At 44.0% G+C, this 22,941-nt stretch overlaps 1 protein-coding gene across 8 annotated transcripts in view; it reads right to left on the bottom strand.

The window, feature by feature from the left end:
• Window positions 1-22,941, bottom strand: part of TRIM2 (tripartite motif containing 2) — a 133,379-nt gene that overhangs the window by 107,481 nt on the left and 2,957 nt on the right. For 2 of the 8 annotated variants that reach the window (XM_079153421.1, XM_079153422.1), the window contains exon 1: window positions 3,866-4,276. The exons of 2 other annotated variants lie outside the window; for them this stretch is intronic. In XM_079153421.1, the coding sequence (XP_079009547.1) occupies window positions 3,866-3,985 (120 nt within the window). In that variant the 5' untranslated portion in view covers window positions 3,986-4,276. 4 more of the 8 variants (XM_079153427.1, XM_079153428.1, XM_079153426.1 and 1 more) reach the window with 3 other exon arrangements.

Here is a 22,941-nt window from a genome sequence, read left to right as displayed (position 1 = left end):
GGGGAGGATATTTCTGTTCAAGGATTAAGGTGAGACTGGAAGGCATTATGTACAAAAATATTAGTTTTAAGTAGAAAGGAACCATTATGAGCAAAATAAAATATGTGCCAACAAAGACTCAGTTTCTAGCTGGGCATGGTGGCACGTGCTCGTAATCCCTGCTACTTAGGAGGCTGAGGTGGGAGGATCCCATGTTCTAGGCCAGCTTTAGCAACTCAGTGAGACCCTGCCTGAAAAGAAAAAAAGTAAAAAGGGCTGTGGATGTAGCTCAGTGATAGAGCACTCCTGAGTTCAATCCCCAGGACCACAAAAAACAACAATAAAACAACCCTCAGTTTCTGAGGTTGAATTTACACCAAACCATCAAAAATTAAATAAAAGTTTAATGGCTAGTAAAGAGGGACTCAAGTGTCACTAGAGTTAATCCCTGCCCCTTTAATTTTCTCTCTACCTACCTATTTATTGAAAAATTGCACTTGTCAATTCTTTCAACAATAAGACCAATTACTACCTATATGGTGGGATGCTGGGGATTGAACACAGGGCCTGTGCTTGCAAGGCAAGCAGTCTAACAACTGAGCCCCTACTAGCCATATCATGAGAACTATCTTATTCTTCAAGAGAAAAGACTACATTAAACTCACAGATGATTTGTAGGGATTTTTCCAGACTTGCCAACTAGCAAGTCTGTCATAAAATCAAATACATAAGAACCTAAGAGATACAGTAGTTCCTTGGTATCTGAGGGGAACTGGTTTTACTGGCATCCCCACCCCTGTCGACATCAAAATCTGTGGCTCTCCGAGTCTCTTATATGAAATGGTATAGTTCACATATAACCTATGCACATCCTGCTATATAATTTAAATAATTTCTAGATTACTTACAATACCTAACACAATGTCAAATGTTATGTAAATAGTTGTGAAATCATATTGCTCAGGGAATAAGGACATGCTCAGCACAGGCAAGCAACCACTATAGGCCCAAGTAACAGTGAATTATTTTTGATCCCCAGTTGTTGAACCCAGGGATGTGGAAGCTGCAGATACAGGGCACCAGATATAATACTGATGACAGGTTAGATAGGACCCCAGTCTTTGCCTCAGGGCTTTTACAACAACATTCTCAGTGGGCATCTCAAGCAGATATCCTGGAACAATTTTCCCCAGGAAAACCAAAAAGGAAAATTGTCATTGTTCCCATCTTCATCATTGGCAACAGCATTAAAAGCATTTCACCAGGACCAGACAGTCTACGTTTTTAGTGCCTGAATAAATTCAAGCTAATATTGTCTTGGATATTGATACTCCAAGATGGGATCTGGTGTAAACCAAGCAGTACCATTTTCGGTGGAATGATGAGAAAAGGAGAACACGACGATATTATGTCCCCAGGATTTGGGGATTTCAGGATATCATTGTCAAAGCTTCTTTGGGTCCTGCTCTATTATCCAGCTGAGTTATCTCCATTGAATGGGGCCACACAAATGCTCAGAAAAGGACACTCAAACGGGTCACTCCTGATCCACAAGGGAACTATCCAGCTTCTTTCTAGAATAATCAATGGACAGAAATTCAAAGGAAAGAATGCAACCCAAGAGCAGACCAAAGAACACCTCAGAGCATGAGATGTTAATTCTTAGGAAGACTCTCTAAGCCATTTATGTTTAGCATCTTATAAAAAGTTCCTTCTGCCTGTACTTCAGGTTTGAAATAGAAATAACCAGCTGACCAGACAATCAGGAAGCCATGCAATGGAGTTTCCAGGAGGAATCTATTAGACATAGAATTTTCCAGGAAAATAAAGGCAGGGATTGGAAATAGGCAGAGAATTACTGATAAGGGACATTTTCATCTAAACAAACCATGACAAGGAAAGGTGATGGTATGCTACATCCCATGATACAAAAACAGCATGGTAGGTACCTAAATGGGATCCTATTTAGGATCCTATTTTAGGGTAAAAAGAAATGGGAAACTGCTGGGAAAAGAATGTGCTATGGTGGTTCACGGAGATCAGGTGTGACCCTCTGATCCCCAGCTGAGAGCATGACCAGATTATCTCATCTGGAAGACATTCCATTAGGGTAGATGGCCTTGCCCATCTCAACCAAATCCCTAAGTACCTTGAGGAAGAAGGGAGGTGCAGGTTTTAAAAAACTGATCCTTAATTACTATATGAAACTAAATTTGAAGGGGAAGGAAATGCAACATGCGTCATCAAAAGTTCCACCAGACGCTTTTATGTCTTCGGTTAAGTAAGGCGGTTATTGTCAAAGCATTCCGAATCATTCCTGCTCTTTTTGTTTCCTGAGTTGAAGGGCAGGTACTAGTTCTGCCAAGGATGAAATCAAGTCGAAATCTGAGACTAGAGGTCAAATAGAGCAGGGAGGTACTGACCCGATCCACCGCAGTGCCGCCTCCCACCCCTGGTAAAGGAATCTGGAAATACAAGTTGCCTTGCAACAAGTTCATAACTATATTCTAAAAATATGGATGAAAATTTTAATCTCCCATTTTTTAGAAGAAAACAGGTTAAAATCTGTTTCACGAAAAAAGCATGAATGTGAACACATGAATAACCTCTCATGCATATCCTGGGGGCTAACCTAATGCTGGACCTCTAAAACGCTAAAATTTCTTTAAAATTTTAAATTAGCTATTTAAAAAGGGTTTTGGGGTTGGAGGAGTAGCCTAGTGGTTCAGTTTTTGCCCTAACATGGTAAGGTCCTGTGTTCAATTCCCAGCACTGCAAATAAATAAATAATAGTTCGAATCTAAAGCTATCTATTCCATAAATTAAATTTGGTGGTTTACAGGGGCAGTAAAGGGATGTAGAAGGAATCATTAGCTCTATGAAGTTGGATCTCAGGTGGGAACGGATATGGGGTTCATAAAGCGCTTTGGATCTGATAGGTATTTCTTGAAACGAGCCTCCCTCCCCACCCCCAGCCCTTTACCTAGTTTGTCAGCAGCATGCGGTTTTCATCATGGGACAAGTATTTCCAGAATAAATACATCAATCAAAAGAAGGACTGCAGCCCGCAAAAATCAACATCTTCCTCCTTAATAAACCACAACCTTAGTATGAGTTTGGCCAGAGAATGAAAGGAGGCTCATAGGAAGGAAATCTAAGAGTTTTCCCTTTCAAAAAACGACCGAGTATTTTTTAAAAGAGATAGAAAAAGGGAAAGAAGCCCATCTTTGCAAGATCATTACAACTACTGCTTTAAGACTGCGGAATATCTTGAATTTTTTTTTTCTTCTCCCAATGCAAAATGGCTTTAAAAGCCCCCCCCCCCCCCGTCCCAGACCCCCAGCTTTGAAGCTTGTGGTCTGGATCGGCAGGGGGTCCGCGGGTCGCGGGAGACGGCGGGGCCTGGCAGCCGGGCAAGGTCAAGGCGTGGCGCTTCCGCAGCCCCCGCCGGGCTCGAGCTGCACGGGTCCAGGCTGGCTTCTAAGCACCGCGGCGAGGATCCGGAAATGGATTCTGGGCAGCCTTCCCGCACACCTCGGTCCACCCCGACCTTGCCAGAGCCGAGCGCTCCAGGTGGCCGCCGCGCGCCGCGGCCCGAGCTGCCACTTACTGCGAGACCCGGGCTTGCTCCGCGGAGGAGACGCGCGCGAAGGGGACCCCGCCACTCCTCCGGCGCCGCTGCGCCCGCGGCCAGAGCCCTGGTCTGCCGGCTGCTGGCTCACGACATCAGGCGGCGGGCGGCGACCCAGGCGGCGGCGCCAGCTCCTCTCCGCCTCCTTTCCCTCCCCCGCAACCGCACTCTTGCAGCCCGATTTTGTCTGAAGGTCAAACTGCTTTATCGCCTGGCGTTTGCGGAGCGATTGGGCCAAGTAGTAAAAGCACGCACGAGGAGGAGAGTCTGCCTCCCGGCTGGACTCCGAAGGGCCTGCGCTCGGCGTCCTCGGTTCCAGATGGCTCCCGGGTCGGTCATTTCCATTCTGTGCTCAGTCCCAGGGCAGTGAGACATCTGTTTTCCATAAACCTCCAGGCAGAGGCAAATCCCGGATTATACGCTGCCGGGATCGCGCAGCATTCCCACACCCGACCCACGGCTAATCCCCGCACAAACAGGGCGAAGGCAAACACGCAAGTTGGTGCCCAATTCCAGAGAGATTTCGCCGGTCGATGACTAAAGGCTCTCGCAGCCAGCCTCCGGGATGCGCCAATCGCAGCCCAGGGGGGCAGGAAAACCGGGTTGGCTCGGTTTTCAGGTCTACTCCCGAGCATTCGTCCTCCTCCTCGGTCTGTAAACACCAATGCAAACACTGGCCCTTCAGGGGAAGTGACTTCAGTTGGATGGGCCGAGAGCGCTGAATAGGGCCGGCCTCCATCATGGGACAGCTCATGATTAAAAACAAACGCGACTAAATGCAAAAGGAAAAAAAAAAAAAAAAAAAAAAAAAAAAAAAAAATCTGCGTTTAATTCTAAGAAACAAATCAATTATGATACAATCAGCACTGAAAATGATGAGCTAATGCCGTCTCTCTGGGGCTTATTTTTTACTCAGTGAAACAGCCCTTCCACTCTTAGGAGTGAAAGTTGGAAAAAGCATGAAGTCTCTACTCCCAAGTGCCTTACAGTCTAGTGGGGGCGGGGTACTTGGGGGATACCTGTGATTTCCGAACATTGTAAAATCACTAGGTCAGAAATGCATGCCTAGAAGTTGAGAAAAAGATCCCAAATCTCGCTTGAAACCAAGAAAGGCCTCCCAGAGCAGACTGCATTTGAGTTTTGAACACTGAGCAGGTTTCTGAACAAAGAGAGGCAGGAGAAAGCTGATCCTGGGTATGGCTGTGGGAGGCAGGAGCTAGGTAGGGTGAGAGATCCAGTTACTGGTAGTGACAAAGAGTTAGATCCCCAAGAGTTTGTTTGCTAAGCTAGGGGATTTGACCTTTCTCTGGAAGCTAGGGGAACCTTCTGAGGGATTTCAGTGGGGCAAGTGGCTTGATTGGATGTATTTCAGAAAGATAATTTCAGAAGGCATATCAAAGGAGGCCAACCTAGGAAGGGAGTGGAGGAGGAGCTGGGTTGATGGAAAAGACTCCAAAGCTAAGAGAATGAGAACTTTTCTTTAGGGTTTGATGCCTGGTACTGGGAGGGGAGCAGAGTTGTAGGCCTGTCACCCATAACAAAGTACCACAAACTCCGTGGCTTAAACAGGAACTTACTGCCTCACAGTTCTGCATACTGGAAGTTTGAGATTAAGGTGCTGGTGCAGCCATCTTGCTCACTTGCCCTGACGGCTCTAGGAAAGGTTCTCTTCCCCAGGTTATTTTAGTTCCCTGGTTAGTGGCAGTGTAATTCCAGTCTTCACATGGGGTCTTTCCTGCACACTTATATCCAAATTTCCCCTTTCTAGGAGAACACTAGTCACATTAGGTTCCCACCTACTGCAGAATGACCTCATTTGAACTAATTGCATCTGCCCTTCTGTTACTGTGACAAAATACCTGAAATAATCAACTTATCAGAAGGAAAGTTTTATTTAGGCTCATGGTTCTGGCGATTCCAGTATGGTCACTTGGCCCTGTTGCTTTGGGCCTGTGGCAGCACACTACATCCTGGCAGGAGTACAAGGTGAAGGAGGCCTGTTCATGGTGACTGGGAAGCAAAGAAACACAGTTTTACCCATAAGATTCACAGGTGTGAACTGATTGATATGAGCAGAATTGAGGATGGAGAGGAAAAGAAACATCAGCTATAAATAGGCAAAGACAGTCATGCTGAATGGAAACGGAAAAAGAAGATTAGAAAGTATAAGAGGGGCTGGGCGTGGTGGCGCATACCTGTAGTCCAAGCTACTTGGGAGACTGAGGCAGGAGGATCTCAAGTTTGAGGCCAGCCTGGGCAACTTTGTGAGACCCTGTCTCAAAATAAGAAAGGACAGGGGTGCAGATCAATGGTAGTGCCCCTAGTTCAATCCCCAGTGTGTGTGTGTGGTGGGGGGAGTAGGGAGAAAGAGAGGAGACCAACAATCAGGGAGGTGGAATGTTTAAGAAAGGAGTGATTAATATTACCCAACACTTAGAAGGTCAGACAAGGGAAAGCTAGAAATGGCCAGTACTTTTTTTCTAACATTCTGAGGAACTGTCAGACTGTTTTCCAAACCTGCACCATTTTACAGGACCACAAACAATGTCTGGGGGTTACGGATTTTTTTTTTTTTTTTTGTACCAGGAATTGAACCCAGGAACACTTAACCACTGAGCCACATCCCCAGCTCATTTTTGTGTTTTATTCAGAGATAGGGTCTTGCTAAGTTGCTTAGGGCCTAGCTAAATTGCCGAGCCTGGCTTTGAACTAGAGATCCTCCTGCCTCAGCCTCCCAAGCTGCTGATTACCAGTGTGCACCACCACACCCATCCCGGACTCCTATTTGGCATTTCATTGTGGTTTTGATTTCCCCAGTGATGAATAATTATCTTTTCACTTGCTTGTTGATCATTTGCATGTCTTCTTTGTAGAAATGTCTATTAAAATCCTTTGCCCACTTTTCAAAATTTATTTTTAAATTTGTGATTATGTATCCTTAATGTAAAATTTATCATTTTGAGTATTTTTAAGTGTACAGTTCAATCCCATTAAGTAGATTCACATTGCTGAACAACTAACATTCTTGGCCCATTTTTACACTGTCTTTTAAAATTTCTCTTTTATGGTTGAATTGTCATATTCTGGATACAAGTCCCTTTTCAGGTATTGATTTGCAAATATTTTCCCTCATTCTTTGGGGCGGCCTTCTACTTTCTTGTTGGTGTCGTAATAGTCTTTAATAAATGTCTTTAATTCTCATGCCAACTAGAATAATTTCTATTGTCAATAGCTAAGAACGCTGGCAGATGTGCTGGGGTCTGTTAAATAGCATCCTTTTATATTGTTTTCTGTCACCTGTCTCATATCTTCTATCCACTCTTGCCACTGTACTTTTTTTTCTTAAAGTTTTCCCCATACTATAGGAATTCCAGCCACATTGTATATTTCCTGGGCACAGACCCATGGCATCAATGGCTGACATTAACACAATTATAAGCATAACTCCCAGCAGACTTCCTTTATTTTTATCAAAGTCGTGTGAGATATTACAAATGCAATCAACACCCTTGTTAATCCTTTGGCTTTGCAAAAACTTGGAGCACAAAAATTGCATATTAAGTGGAATTGAATTTTGTGCTATTTTTCTTCGCTTTTTAACTTCCTTCCTATGCTGGGAATTAAACCCACAGCTTCACACATGGTAGGCAATAGTTCCGCCACTGAGCTACACTCCAGCCCCTCCCCCCTATTGGAGCTGGGGGTCTGTGTTGCTTTGACTGGTTGCAAACTCCTGGGCTTAAATAATCCTTCTGCCTCAGCTGCACCCGACTCCTTAATTTTATTTTTTGCCTTACAATAGTATTTATGAGAGTCCTTAGTTCTTAACTTTTCTCTCAATGACCACATTTGAAGGATTAGGACTTGACGTTGGATTTTGGGACTAATCTCTAGTGTCTAATTTGTGACCAGAAAGATGGAATTATTATTTTGGAATCTAATTTTTAGGAGTTTATGAAATTGTGAAGGGTGGGAGGGCATCCCAGATAAAGACCTCAGGACTCAGGAAGGAGCTACAGAGTATTATTTGGAATATCACAAGTATAAGGTGAAATCCTTTCCTGGTACGTTTTTCTGGTGGATTAGGCTTTGTGACTGTCACTGCTTAATGATTTGAATCTGCTCCTTCTTTGTGGTCTACTTTTTTTTTTTCAGGGATTGAACCCAGAGGCACTTAATCATTGGGCTATATCTCCAACTTGTTTATATACATATATATATATATATATATATTTTTTTTTTTTTTTTTTTTTTTTTTTTTTTAATTTAAAGGCAGGGTCTTACTGAGTTGCTTAGGGCCTCACTAAGTTGTGGAGACTGGCTTTGAACTTGCAATCCTCCTGCCTCAGCCTCTCAAGCCGCTGGGATGACAGGCACATGCCACTGTGGCTGGTTTGTGGGCTACTTTTCATCTCACCTCCTTGCCCGTATACCTGCACAGCAATCTAGTTTCATGTTAGGGTCTAATAGAAAGATGCCTTTGTGAAATAGCTGGGAAGAGCCAGTGATTGTTCAGCCACAAATTCACCTGTGTGTACTGAGCACACAGGTTATGCACACCACCACCTGGCACAAAGGGAGATGAGTTACATTTCCTCTAATGAGGAGCTGGATAACTAAGGGGGCGAGGGTCAACACAAACACAGTTAAGTCTAAGCCTCTCCATAAAAGGGGCACTGAAAACTGGTTTGAGGATTCAAAGGAAGAAGAAATCACCTTCTTTTAAAAAAAAGTCATGTTTTTGAGGTGCAGGGATGAAACCCAGAGTCTCACGCATGCTAAAAAATTGCCCTATCATTAAACCACATCCCAACCTCAACCTTTTTTTTTTAACCACTAGAAGCAGCTTCTTGGAGAAGGTAGGAAAGGAGAGCTTTGGTGCACATTCAAAGGAACCACGATCTGGAGGAAAAGTTGGTGATATGAGACTTGTTGATATCACACATTGCCCAATATACAAAATCATCCAGATTGCCCAGGACTTTGAGTCACTAAGATGCTCCTTTTAGGTTCTATTTGTAGACCCTAACTTCTTCCTATGCCCTAAGATTAATCCACTGGCTCCCTCAATTCCAGCTAAGCTCCATTTCCTTGGCCTTGTGACCTTTGCTCCTCGTGAGCCTGATGTGGCCTCTTCTTCATCTTCCCTAGTCCAATGCGCCCATCTTTGATTATGAAGCTCAGCTGGCAGCCCTTGACCCACTGTCACACTGACAGTGTTTCCAGCCTCCAGGGTGCTCTGGCTAAATGTGTATGCCACTCATCCATTACCTCACCTACTCCTCAAGGAGCCTATGGCTGCTTAACATCTGGATTCCTGTCATGTAGTTAGCATCAATTCAAAACTGTTTTATAAATTGCTATAGTTAGGATAAATGTCCCCCAAAGGCCCATGTGTTAAAAAGCCTGATGCCAGATTTGCACTATGGTGAGGGGATGGAGCCCTTAGGAGATGGGGCTTAGGGGGAGTTCCTTAGATCGCGGGGAACATGGCATTGAAGAGGATGGTGGGCCCCACCCCTTCCTCTTCCTCTTTTCCCTTCCCATCCCTGAGGTGAGCAGGTTTGCCCTTCTACGCACTCCCACCATGATGTCCAACCTCAGGCCCAAAACAATGGGGCCAACTGACCACGGACTGAAACATCCAAAATTGTGAGCTAAAGTTAATTCTTTATCATTGATGATGTCATTTAACAGACACACTAGCAAAAAGAAAAAAAAAAAAAAAAAGAAAAAAAAAAGAGCTGCTTTAAAAGAAAAGAAAGTTTAGTTTTAGTTGAATTGATTGTGGTCATAATGTTATACAGAAATAGAAGACAGTTGGTCTAAACAAAGGAATTCAAAGAAGGAACTCACAGAATCTCATTGCTATGGTCTGAATGAGTCCCCCCAAATTCATATTTGAAACCTTTTTTTGCACTGCTGGGGCTTGAACCTAGGGCCTCATGCATGCTAGGCAAGTGCTCTATGACAGAGCTACATCTTCAGCCCTTATGTTGAAATTTAATTGCCAGTGTGATAGTATTAAGATTTGGAACCTTTAAGAGTGTAGAGGTCATGAGGACTCTACCCTTATGGATGGATTAATGCCTTTACACAAGGGCTGGGGGGAACTAACATTTGCCCTTCATCTGCCCTAACATCTGTTCCTTCTGCCACAGGAGGACACAGGGTTCAGGGTGCCATCTTGGAAACCGAGAGCAGCAATCACCAGGTACCAGCCCTACCTGTACCTGATCTGAGACTTTCTGCCCTTCATGACTGTGGGAAATGATTTTCTATTATAGTCATACATTGCTTAGCAGCAAGAACGCATTCTGAGAAATGTGTTGTTGGATGATTTCCTCATTGTACAAACATCATTAGAGTTCACCCACACAGACCTAGATGACATAGCCTACCTGCGACTAATGCATGGCTCTTCAAGGCAGCAACAGCAGAGGATTTGGTACACTTAGGAGCCAAGACGAACACAAGGTTAAATCAAGCACAGGAGAAAATGATGCGCTCAAGACTCAATCAACGTGAGATGTGTAAGGTTATTACCTGCATAATAGCACACTGTCCTTCGGTAGCCTTTTTTTTTTTTAATAAGTGGAAGGCAGATGCTCTAAAATAATGATAAGAGCATAGCACAATAAATATATAAACCAGTAACGTAGTAACTTATTTCATGACCAAGTAGAATGAACTGTACATCACTGTACGTGCCATACTTTAATACAACTGACAGTGCAATAAGTTTGTGGACTCCAGCTACTGTAACCACAAACACATGAGTAAAGCACAGTGATATGACATTACATCAGCTCTGACATCACTTGGCACTGGATGTCAGCTCCATGATAATTTATTTTCTTTTTTTTTTTGGTACCAGGGATTGAATCCAGGGGTGTTTAACCACTGAGCCACACCCCCAGCCCTTTTTACTTTTTGAGACAGGGTCTTGCAAAGTTGTTTAGGACCTCAATAAGTTGCTGAGACTGGCTTTGAATTTTCGATTCTCTTGCCTCAGGCTTCCGAGCCACTGAGATCATGGGCATGGGCCACCAGGCCCAGACACCATTATAATCTTATGGTACCACCATCATATATGTGGTTTATCACTGACCAAAATGACACATATGGCACATGGCTGTTTTTATAAATTACCCAGGCTGGTTTTTTTTTTTTGTTTTTTAGTAGCAGCGCAAATGAACTAGGATTCTCATCTTTCGAATGTTTGGGGAACAAACTAAAGGAAGACCAAGGAAACATGTCTCCTTTTGCATGATCAGAAAGGGTGCAAAAGCTGCCCACTTATTCTGCAATCCCTTAATCCCTCTGTGGGAGAGGAATAAAAACATAGAAAGTATGACTCTGTCCAGGGACAAAGAAATTGCACAGGGTGGAACAATTAACTTTAGATTGACTATGGAGTCAGCTCAGGAACATGGGCACTAACAATATTATAGAATTATTGGGAAGTTGACAAGGAAATCACTACTGGATTCCATGAGAGTAAGAGCCCCATTTCTTGTAATGTTTTCTTGAAATGATGACGTATTGATCTTCCTGGGCTAATCCATTAGCCATAGAAAACTGTTCCTGACTCTCCATAGATGTTGCTCAATGGAGATGTTGCTCAATGTGGCTTCAGACCACATCACAGAACCATAAGCTCCTTCAAAATGAAATCCTAAAGCAGAACATTAGAAAACTAAATCCTAAGGAAAAACATTGGAAAGTCAGGACAGAAAAAGAATTCGAGGGGGCACTGGTGGGGCCTGTAGTCCCAGCTACTCCAGAGGCTGAGGAGGGAGAATCACAGGAGCCCAGGGATTGAAGTGGGGTATGAGCAAGACCCTGCCTCAGGTAAAACAAGACAATAAAAACCTTTCTGGGGACTTGATTATCTTTCTCAGTTCCTTGCCAAAAAAATCTGATAAATCTTATTATTATAAATCTCCTTTATGCCTGTAATCCCAGTGGCTCAGGAGACTGAGGCAGGAGGATTGAGAATTCAAAGCCAGCCCCAGCAATTTAGCAAGGCCCTAAGCAACTTTGCAAGACCCTGTCTCTAAATAAAATAGAAAAAAGGGCTGGGGCTGTGGCTTAGTGGTTGAGGTCCCTGGGTTCAATCCCTGGTACCAAAAAATAAATAAACAAAAAACCAAAACTGCACTTCTTGGGACTATGGGACTTAATGTTCACTCAATTCTTGCACTGCAGATGAAAAACCCAAACAAAAAGGACTCATGGAAGTGTTTCTTTCAAAATCTCCTTTTATCCAGCATGTGGAAAAAATATATCAACTGAGTTTTTTTTTTTTTTAATTTTTCATAATTGATTTCAATGTCAGTCTCTAACTTCCAAAATGCTCATTTCAACAGGTAGAGATTTATTTATTATATTTTTGTAGTACTAGGGATTGAAACCAGGAACAGTCTACCTCTGAGCTATGTCCCCAGCCCTTTTCTTTTTTATTTTAATAGAGTCTCATCTCGCTATGTTGCCCTGACCAGCCTTGAACTTGTGATCTTCCTGCTTTAGTTTCCTAGGTAAGTGGGACTGCAGGTATACCACACCTGGCCAATAGAGTTGTTGCTGTTTTTGATATTGAGGATTGAACCCAGGGGTGCTTAACCACTGAGTCACATCCTCAGTCCTTTTTTCTATTTTATTTAGAGACAGATTCTCAGTGAATTGCTTAGGGCCTCACTGAGTTGCTGAGGCTGGCTTCGAGATCTTCCTGCCTCAGCCTCCGGAGCCATTGGAATTACATGCATGTGCCACTGTGCCTGTGTTGTTGTATGGGTACCAGAGATTGAACACAGGGGCACTTAACCACTGAGCCAGTCCATTTTGTCTCAACCTCCTAAGCTACTGGGATTTCAGCGTGTGCCACTGTGCCCGGCTGTTGTTTTTAATAAACATCTTTGGAAGGTGCTGGGGTCTAAACCCAGGTCTTTACTGCATGCTACACGTGTGCTCTACCACTGCGCTACACCAGCAGTTAAAAAAAATAACATAAAATAAACTTTAAATAAATATAACTTGCAAATAGAAAAGTTCACGACACTAAGACTACAACAGCTCAACGAATTACCATAAAAAAACCACCAGATGGCAAATACCATCCGGAGCAGGAAGTAGGAATCTACCAGTGCCCCACATGCCCTCTCCTGAGTGTGACTTTGGGCTAGATATATTTTTCATGGAAATAAGAAGTTAGTAACTGCCCAGATTGGCCACAAAAGCCACAAAATGTACTTGGACTCTAGCAAAATGGCACCGTATCAACACCACTCTTTTCATGGGAAAATGCATTTTCGGTTCCCAACAGGCCCGGGGCCTTATCTGGATTCATCATCCTTGAATTTCCAGGACTCTGAGTGGGTAGGGGAGAAGGAGCTACTCCAAGATCCCAGTACAGTGACTCAGGTCAATCCACCCTGGGTTCAACCCACTGTAGGCTGAATTTTTTTTTTTCCTTCAATAGATGGGGTTCTCCCTGAGCTCAAGAGATCCTCCGGTCTAAGCCTCTACAGTATTTGTGTTAGGTAGCAGTTCAGGACACCAAGATGGTGGAGACAGGGCATTAGAAAGGAGTCAAGACAAGGAGTCCTGTCCTTGTTCACAATAAATCCCATCACCATGACAACTCCCACGCTGGGGACTTATCACCATGGCAACTCCACCCAGGGGTTCAAATTTTAAAGTGATCAAGGCGGGTAAATTGGGCAGTATTCTAATTAGGTTTTCTAAAGTAACCAGTGGGTTGGGGGATTGTAAAATATTCTCATCAGGTATCATAAAGTAACCAATCCAATGGGAGTAATGGGGTAAGATCTTCAATCAGGTCCACAGAGGGAAGAGAAGGCCCCATATCTCAGGATAGAAGACCCTGATTTCCAGACTTCAAGGCTTGAGTCAGTCTCTCTCTCTCTCTCTCTCCCTCTCCATCTCCCTCTCCCCCTCCCTCCCCACTCCCCTCTACCTCATGGAGTTCTATCTTCACCTTCAATAAATCTATACTTTGCCTGCTATTTCTGTGTATCTTGCTCAATTATTTGTTAGAGATGCCAAGAATCTGAACTTCAACTGGACACCCCAAGGGTAACATTTGGGGACTACAGGTGTGCACCAACCTGCTGTCAGTTCAATTTGAATATATATATTCAAGTACTGGGTATTGAACTCAGGGGCCCCTATCATTTAGCTACATTGCTAGCCCTATATATTTATTTTTGAACCAGGAATTGAACTCAGGGACACTTAACGATTGAGCCACATCCCCAGCCCCCCACCTTTTTTTAATATTTGATTTTGAGACAGGGTCTCACTAAGTTGCTGAGGCTAGCCAGCCTTGAACTCACAATCCTCTTGCCTCAGCCTCCCAAGCCGCTAGGATTACAGGCATGCATTACTGTGCCTGGCCTTTTACATTTTTTAAGACAGGGTCTCACTAAGTTGTCCAGTCTGTCCTTGACCTTGTGATCCTCCTGTCTCAGCTTCCTAAGTAGCTGAGATGACAGGTCTGCACCATGGTGGGGAAAAAATTTTAATCCCATCTGTACTAAACATGAACAGACTTTGTAAAATTGTCGTTATTCCCCAATCAATACAGTATAACAAGTATTACCGTAGCTTTTACGTTGTGTTATTATAAGTAATCTAGAGATTACTTAAAACCTAAGGGAGGATGTAGGTGTACATATGTTATAGGCAGATACTGTGCCATTTCGTATAAACAACTTGAGCATCTTCAGATTTTGGTTTCCACAGAGCAGGGGGAGAGGGGCCTGGAACCAATCTCCTGCTGTTGCTGAAAGATAGCTGGAATCACTTTCCAGTCTACACCAGTTTTAAAATCTAAATAAGAAAAAGTGGCACTTTGGTGAGACACATCCCAAATATTCTGATTTATGGAAAAGAGACTAGATAGAGGTTCTGGGGCCTGGTGGCATCGGCTGGAGGTCTCTGTTTATATTAGTATAATTTGTAGCTTACATTCATTTGTATAATATACACTCAAGAGAATTAAGAGATTGTATTTAGGCATCCAGTGTGGATGAAGAATGCTCAATGAGGTTGGAATATAATTACTACCTTTGTTACAATAACTGATATGTGTAGACTTCTCTTCAGGACCTGTGCACAGTACAGGTACTGATTCCAATTAAAGGTAAGCATTTCCATTTTAACAGGTAGCATTGAAAAGATAACGTGGGCCAGGCATGGTGGCACATGCCTGCAATCCCAACTCCTCCAGAGGCTGAGGCAGTAGGGGTGCAAGTTTGAGGCCAGCTTCAGCAACTCAGTGAGACTCTGTCTGAAAATAAAAAGTTAAAAGGGCTGGGAATGGAACTCAGAGGTAGAGTGCTCCTGGGTTCAATCTCCAGTAACGCAAAAGCCAAACCAATCAACCAAACAAAAACTTGGCCAGAGGGTGTAGCTCAGTGGTAGAGTGCTCACCTGTTATGTGCCAGGCACTGGGTTCAATTTCAATCTCTAGTACCACAAAAAATGAAAAGATAACCAACAATGAATATTCAATGGTGTTTTCTTGTATTTACCAAAGTTCTTGGGAACATAAAAATTGCCTGTGAGATGCTTGTCAAAACAATGACTTAGCCAGGCATGGTGGCACGCATCTGGGATCCCAGCAGCTCAGGAGACTGAGGCAGGAGGATTTCCAAGTTCAAAGCCAGCATCAGCAACTTAGTGAGGCCCTAAGCAACTTAGTGAGAACCTGTCTCTAAATAAAGTATAAAATAGAGCTGGGGATGTGGCTCAGTGGTTCAGCACCCCTGGGTTCAGTCCCTGGTACCAAAAAACAAAAACAAGAAAACAAAACACAGACTCAAGAGATCCAACCCAGAACACTGAATCAGAATTTCCCTAAGGGAGGTCTGCTATCTTTAACAACAACCCTTTGCATTTCTTACTTTTAATACAATACAGGAAACTTTGGCTTGGTTTAAGAAATATTAAAGGGCCATGGATTCAATTAAAAGTGTTCTATAAACATTAGGTTTTTGTTTTTGTGCTTTTGGGGCCCCATGCACCCTAGGCAAGTACTCTATCACCATGCTACACCACCAGCCCTATGCTGGTGAAGTTGTAGGGAGACATTGTACAGGGGCTTAGAGGGGCATCTCCATTAACCAGTGGCCTAACTTCATGATTCTTTAATCACTTGCACATGGAAATGCAAATTAGCATGACCAACCAGTGTGACTGTTAGGAAACTTAGTGGTATGTATCAAGAGCCTTAAGAGCTAGGATAGCTCAGTTGTTAGAGCATTTCCCAACATGCGTGAGGCTCTGGGTTCAACCCCCAGTACTGAAAAGGAAAAAAGACAAAAAAAAAAAAAAAAAATCCTTTAAAATGTTTTTATCTTATGCTCTAGTAATTCCACTTTAAAAATCTTCTGATAGGTGCATGCCTATAATCCCAGTGGCTTGGGAGGCTGAGGCAGGAGGATCACAGGTTCAAAGTCAGCCTCAGCAATTTATCAAGGCTATAAGCAACCTAGTGAGGCTTTGTCTCTAAATAAAAAATTTAAAAGGGCTGGGGACGTGGCTTAGTGGTTAAGTGCCCCTGGTTTCAGTCCCTGGTACCAAAAAACAAAAACAAAAAAAAACCCAAAGGACTTTCCTGAGGCACCGTCAGGTGTGGTGACAGACGTATGTCTGGACAGCATCCCGACAGCACCAGTTCTGGGTCTGCTCTGGGTCTGCTCTCCACTTCCTAATTGTGCAAACGAGAACATAATATGTAACCATTGCTCTGCACCTCGGTTTCCTTACCTATTAAGTGAGGAATAATAGCACAGTGGTTACAAGGATTAAATTGGTTAAGATGCATAAAGAACTTGGAATGGTGCTTGTCATGGTCAACATTCCAATGAATCTTAAGTATTATTTGCTCCTGTGACAAAAACATTCATCACCGTATTGTGTATAATAGGAAAATTTGTTGAAATGAGCTAATTGACCAGAAATAGGAGAATGAGTACATACAGTCTTGTCTGTTCTTACAGAAGAATATAATACACCTTGGGAATAATAGTGGCGTGGTTACAAAAACACGTGCTGGAGTCTGAAAGCGAGCCTGCCTGTGACAGGCTGTGTGGCCTAGAACCATTTCCTTAGCATCGTGAGCCTAGTGTTCTCATCTGAAGATGGAGTAGCAGAATACCTATGTCAGAGGGTTAACTGGCTCATATGGGAAGGCACTTGGGCTATATTTTGGATCTGGAATGTGCCCAAGGCCCATGTGTTGAATGAAGGCTTGGTTCCCCGCTGAGGCATCATTGGCAGGCAGCGGAGCCTTTAGGAGGTGGGGCCCTGAGAAGGAAGTTAAACCGCTGGGGGCGTACCCCGGCAGGGGACATTGGGACCCCAGCCCCTCTTTGTCTCCTTGGTTGATGTGATGAAGACTCCTCTACCACACACTCTGCCAGGCTGCACTGTCTTACCACAGGCCCAGAGCAACAGGGCCAAGTGGCCATGGACTGAAACCTCTGAAATTGTGAGCCAAAACAAACCTTTCCTTCTTTTCAATTGATGTATATCAGGTCTTTGTTACAATAACGGAAAACGGACACAACTCGGAACAGCTCTCAGGTCATTCAGTCGGTGTCTCCGTGTAGAGCTGGAGTCCTGCAGCCTGACTGCCTGGTGATCCTTTGCACACAGACCTCCCAGTCAGCAGGGGAGGAAATACACTCCCTCGTACAAAAGTCACACCACCTAAACAAAACCCAAACCCCCCTTCGGATTAGAAGCCATGGTGAATATACACGTAGACCTGGATGCCATGTGCACAGGACCACGCGAAGGAACCAGGAAGAGCTGTTCCCCAGGCAGCATTAGAATGGACTAGTGTGATTAAAAGAAAAAAGAAATGGGATAAAGAGAGAGCCCCCCACCCCCAATAAAAACACCTGCCACAGCCACTAACAAGCCCTGGCAAGGGAAAGGAGCCAGAATGGTTGTGCTAATCTAGTCGGTGTCCTCCTTTTGCTTTTCCTTGCTGGTCCTTCTACCCACTTCTCACCTTGGGTTTTTCATCACTATAGGAAAGGGAAAGGGGAAGACAGATTTACACCCATTTAGGGGGAAAGATGTGCAATACAAACTTCCAAAGAAAGAACCAGGAGCTCCTTCCAAGTTACTCCACCTCACTCCGTGGGGCTGTGGACACAGCGGGATGTGGTTTCTGTTCTCCAGGAGCAGGTGTACAAGCCGCCTTGGGAACCCAGAGGGTATTGAGTTTTCTCTGACCCAGTAACCTTAATTCCTGGGCAGGATAAAGATCAGTGGTCACCAAGCCCTCCTTCCACCCAGCCCTGTTCTACTGACCTAAACTCCCCTTCCCTAAGGCCCGGGCCCTCAAAGCCACACCCAGAGGCTTGAGACACCACCAGGGCTGTCTGGCAGCCATGGCCAGAGAAGAAAGGAGGACTCACACTGGAGGCCAGTGTTCTCTGAGTGCCCCTGGACAGCAATGGGAAGACTTGGGCCACCTGCCCCGGCTCCCACTCCCCTGCCCCCTCCCAGCCGTCTGGTGACAGCTCAGACAATGTGCTCCTTGGTTTACTGCAGGAGGGAAGAGAGCTGCTTTTTCAGGTCTTGTCACTATCTTTCCTTGGCATAGGTCCAACATGGCTTCGGGACTTAGAGTCACTGCTGCCTTATAGGGGTCTTTCCTTTTTTTTTGGTAATAGACCAGCATTAATGAATATTTATGCTGTGTCCCCAATATGCCCAGAACACGGAGAGTATCCAGAGATACAATAGCTATCCAAGTTGAGAGGCTATTGAAAGGGGCCTTATTTCTAAGAAATCATCAATTGTTCCTGTTGCTTGTTAAAAACACTCTTGAGAAAATAGAGCCATCCAGGGAAGAGGACAGGTGAAGAATCATATATCCTGAAGACCCTTGTTCTTGTCCTTGGGTCCCAATGGAGGAATCTGAGTGCCAATGACATATCAAAAGAATTTGGCTGTAGTGGCATTCTGGAAATGTAATCAATGCCCAGTAGCCTGTGAAGCATCTGAGGGACCCGTGGACGGCGACAACCTTGCAGATATCACAGGACTTTTGTAGCAGACAGAGGCTGCTCATCAATATTTGCCTTGAAGCCCTTGTGCTGAGGCTGCCGCAGCCATGATTTCACTCTTTGGCATTTCACTTATCTGCAGTCAACCATGGTCTGAAAATATTACCTGGGAATTTTCAGAAATAAATAACTTCTAAGTTTTAAATAATTTGTATTACTATATATTGTTACTATTGTTCTACTTTGTTATTACCTATTGTTCATCTCCTCCTGTGTCAAATTTGCAAGTTAAACTTAATCACAGGTATAGGACTATATAGGATGAGGAACAATCTGTAATTTTAGGCATTGCACTGAATGGAGGGTTTTAGAATACAGCCCCCAATAAGAGAATAAGGGAAGACAACTGCATTTAAAATCGAGTCACCCACAGAAAATGATGCCAATTTGAAACTATTTTGGAAAGCACATGGGTGCTTTTCATGATCCAGGGTTCTGAGGTCAAGGTATAGTTTCAAAATGGAGTTGAAGCTGTACATTCAGGGCAGGGGATATGGCTCAGTGGTAGAGCATTTGCCTAGCATGTGGGAGGCCCTGGGTTAGATCCCCAGCACTGAAAAGAAAACAACAAACAAACACCACCACCAACAACAATAACAACAAACAACCTCACAGAACTGTGTTTTACCCTTCTGAGAAGAAGAAGAGGGAGGCAATGCCTCCAGTGAGAGCTCTCTCAGTCAGGATATATTTGGGTCCTTAACACATGAAAGTTCACACATTGGAAACTGCCCCCAGGGCTGTACAGAGAGGCTTTGAGGTGCCACCGATTATGAAATCTTCCTCCCACACACTCTGCAAGGGTTAGCTATCATTTTTCAAGTTGGTTCCTGAGACTGGTGTCAAGAGGCAGATCTGAGGACCGTGAAGTCAGACGCAGGCCCTTTGGCTCCTGTGGTTTCTAGAGTCAACAGTTTGAAGAATTTCACTGCGGTTCTGTTTACGTGGTCACTGAGATGTGGAGTGTGCTCTTCCCTCACAGCCTGTCAAGTAGGGGACTAGAAATCACAGTGGAGAGAGGGCAAACACACCTGGTAGTTAAAGACCTGCACAGGAGGAAATGCATCCTTGAAAAGCACCTGGAAAGGTGTAAAGGGTCAGTTCCCAGCAGGTGCTTCTGCGGTGAGTGATGCCTATCATCTCTGGGCTGGGCTCCTGATTGCCCTTCCGTGTTTCTTGGTGAGTCCTTTTAACATCTCTGAATAACCAAATATCATGTTCATTGATGTGGGTGAGGGTGTCGAGTGTATCTTGCTTGAAAATTGAAGTAGGACAGAAAATTGTTGAATGTCAACCAAACTGGGGTTCCTTTCATTGTTCTACTTTGGGGGGGGGGGCTCAGGAGGACAAAGGTCACCAGGCTCTCTGTTCCTTAGGTATCAATGACCCTTTCCACCACTTTTCTTTTTTTTTTTTTTTTTTTGGTACCAGGGATTGAACCCAGTTTTTTCTCAATGCATCCCCAGCCCTTTTTAAAATTCTTTTATTTTAAGACACTAAGTTGCTCAGGGCCTCACTAAGTTGCTGAAGCTGGCCTCAAACTTGCGATCCTCCTGCCTCAGCCTCCTAAGCTGCTGGGATTACAGTCCTGCACCACCAGGCCCAGCTCCATCACTCGTCTTGATCCCATTGCAGTAGATCCCTGGCTGCAGGGCTTCAGTTCTTCCAGGGCTTCCATAAAATGGGCCCAGTGAAGAAATGATTCCACTCTTGTTTAATCTTAGAATTCACAGTGGGCCTTCCAACCGGACACTTCTCCGTCTTTGATGTGAGTATGGTTTCCTTTCCACTGTCTGCCCCCCGCCCAGCTCCAGACCTGGCCTTGCAGGCTGTGGTTCTGAACTTAGAGCACACTGAAATGTTCTCTGTTAGAATCCGCTACAGCATCATCTAGAAACTTCAGTCAGAATGGGGGGTTGTTCATCTGGAAGGGAATGGGAGACACCAGGCCACGCACCATGGAGGGCCATCCAGGAGTTTTATCTTTTCGATCTTCTTAACAGCCCAATAAGAGCCGGGTGCAATGGTGCACTCCTGTAATCCCAGCAGTTCTGGAGGCTGAGGCAGGAGAATTGTAAGTTCAAAACCAGCCTCGGTAACTTAGGAAGGCCCCAGGCAACTCAGTGAGATCCTGTCTCTAAACAAAATATTAAAAATAGGCAGGGATGCAGCTCAGTGGTTAAGGGCCCCTTGGTTCAATCCCTGGTCTCCCCGCCACCAAAAAAATAGTCCAATAAGGTAGGTGCTGTGATGCCCCTTTTCAGGGAAGGAAATGGAAAGTGGAGAGGGTGAGGATTGGAGAAGGCCACTGCTAGCCACCAGACACACGCAGACCTGAGATCTGAGCCTAGCTCCGTGCGCTCTGTGCTCTGGTCTTGACACAGCTATGGGACATTGTACTTATCACAAAACGTAGCATGAAAATCTTAGATAAGCACAGATTTTAGATAGATGAGTATTTGCTTATGGTATAAAGTAACTAACTTGAAAGTGTTACCTCCTGAGAAAATAAGAAGCATAAATTTGGGCTGGGGTTGTGGCTCAGTGGTAGAACACTTGCTAGTATGTGTGAGGCACTGGGTTTGATCCTCAGCAGCACCACATGAAAATAAATAAAATAAACGCATTGTGTTTAAAAAAAAAAAAAAAAAAAAAAAAGCGTAGTTTTCAAATTGCACACCAGACTTTTTTTTTTCTTTTTTGCAGTGCTATTGATGGAACCCAGGGCTTCATGCATGCTAAACCAATGCTTTGCCACTGAGCTACACCGCCAGCCTCTCATCTATTTTTCTTAAGTGAACCTTCAACAGAGATAAGCATGATCAACAATGAGCTTAAGGGTGATTTCAAATCAGGTTTTTTAAAAAATATTTTTAGAGGTTGATACACATTTATTTTATTTATTTATTTATATGCGGTGCTGAGAGTCGAACCCAGTGCCTCACATATGCCAGGCAAGCACTCTACCACTGAGCCACCACCCCAGCCCTCAAACCATGTTTAACTTACAGTTATACTTGTGAATCCCTGGGAGGGAAATTTTTGTTAGATATAGAGTCATAGACTAGGAACTAGAAAGGGAATTTGAAGATACTGCCTTTTTGACAGATCACAAACTAGTGGCCAGTGTGACATACTTATCCAGAGTCACCTACTGGCCAGCCCTTGCTCTTTCCAGTACACTGCATTCTCCCACAGCGCCTCTCTCCAGAAGTCAAAAATAAGCCAAAGTGTCATTCAGCAAGGTTGGTCAGTATTTGGGACTGTCATTAAGTGGTGATAGTGAGATTGGGTAAAAGAAATAAAAAGATAGGTAGAAAAGAAATCAAAGAAAGGACAAGAAAAAATATATATATATACATATTTTCATACTGGGGATTGAACCCAGGGACCTCAACCACTGAGCCACATCCCCAGCCCTTTTTAATATTTTAGTTAGAGACAGGGTCCTGCTTAGCTGCTTAGGCCCTTGCTAATTTGCCGAGACTGGCTTTGAACTCGCCATCCTCCGGCCTCAGTTTCCCACATCTCTGGGATTACAGGTGTGCACCACCACCCCTGGGCAAGAAGATATAATTTTAATTTTAAATTCTATCTGCCTTTCCAGGGCTGTCACTCCCAAGTTAGTTCTTCTCCCAAGGCTGTTACTCCCAAATTTCTGGGACATCTGTAAATCTTAGAGTTACTGAAAATTCACCCATTTATGAAAATTACTTTGTGCACTAATCATTAGCTCATGTAATAAGTAGATTAGGCAGAGAGATACACATTTTAAGAAACGTATAATTTAGGGAACTTTCCAATGTTATCTACTGACCACATCAGGCTAAGGATCCTGAGAACGGCCAGATACCACTAACCATCTGTGATCACCAGACTGATGTCCTCTGTACATACTTCCTTATTCCCACCCCTTATCACCCCTTCCTTTAATCTCCAATGGCCTGAGAACCCCCAAAGTGCCCCACTCTCCAGATGCCTGTATTCTCCCTCCAATGTGTATTCCTTAATAAATCTCTGACTGACACATCCTTAAATTAATTTCTGCAACGTCTGCCAGGGACCCCACTGGTCCTGAGTTGAGCTCACAGTCTCCAGCAACTCCTCTGACCTCCTCTGGTGATAGTAGCTCTAATAAATGAATTAGCATTTACTCCATATTTGCTGTGTGCTGAGCACTGTATAAAGGACTTACACTCTTTACCACATGTAAGCCTC

This window comes from Sciurus vulgaris (genome assembly GCF_902686455.1).
Source record: "Sciurus vulgaris genome assembly, chromosome: 9".
In the NCBI taxonomy this organism is placed as follows: domain Eukaryota; kingdom Metazoa; phylum Chordata; class Mammalia; order Rodentia; family Sciuridae; genus Sciurus; species Sciurus vulgaris.
The sequence above is the reverse complement of the archived record's forward strand: the minus strand, read 5'-3'. Positions and strand labels throughout refer to the sequence as shown.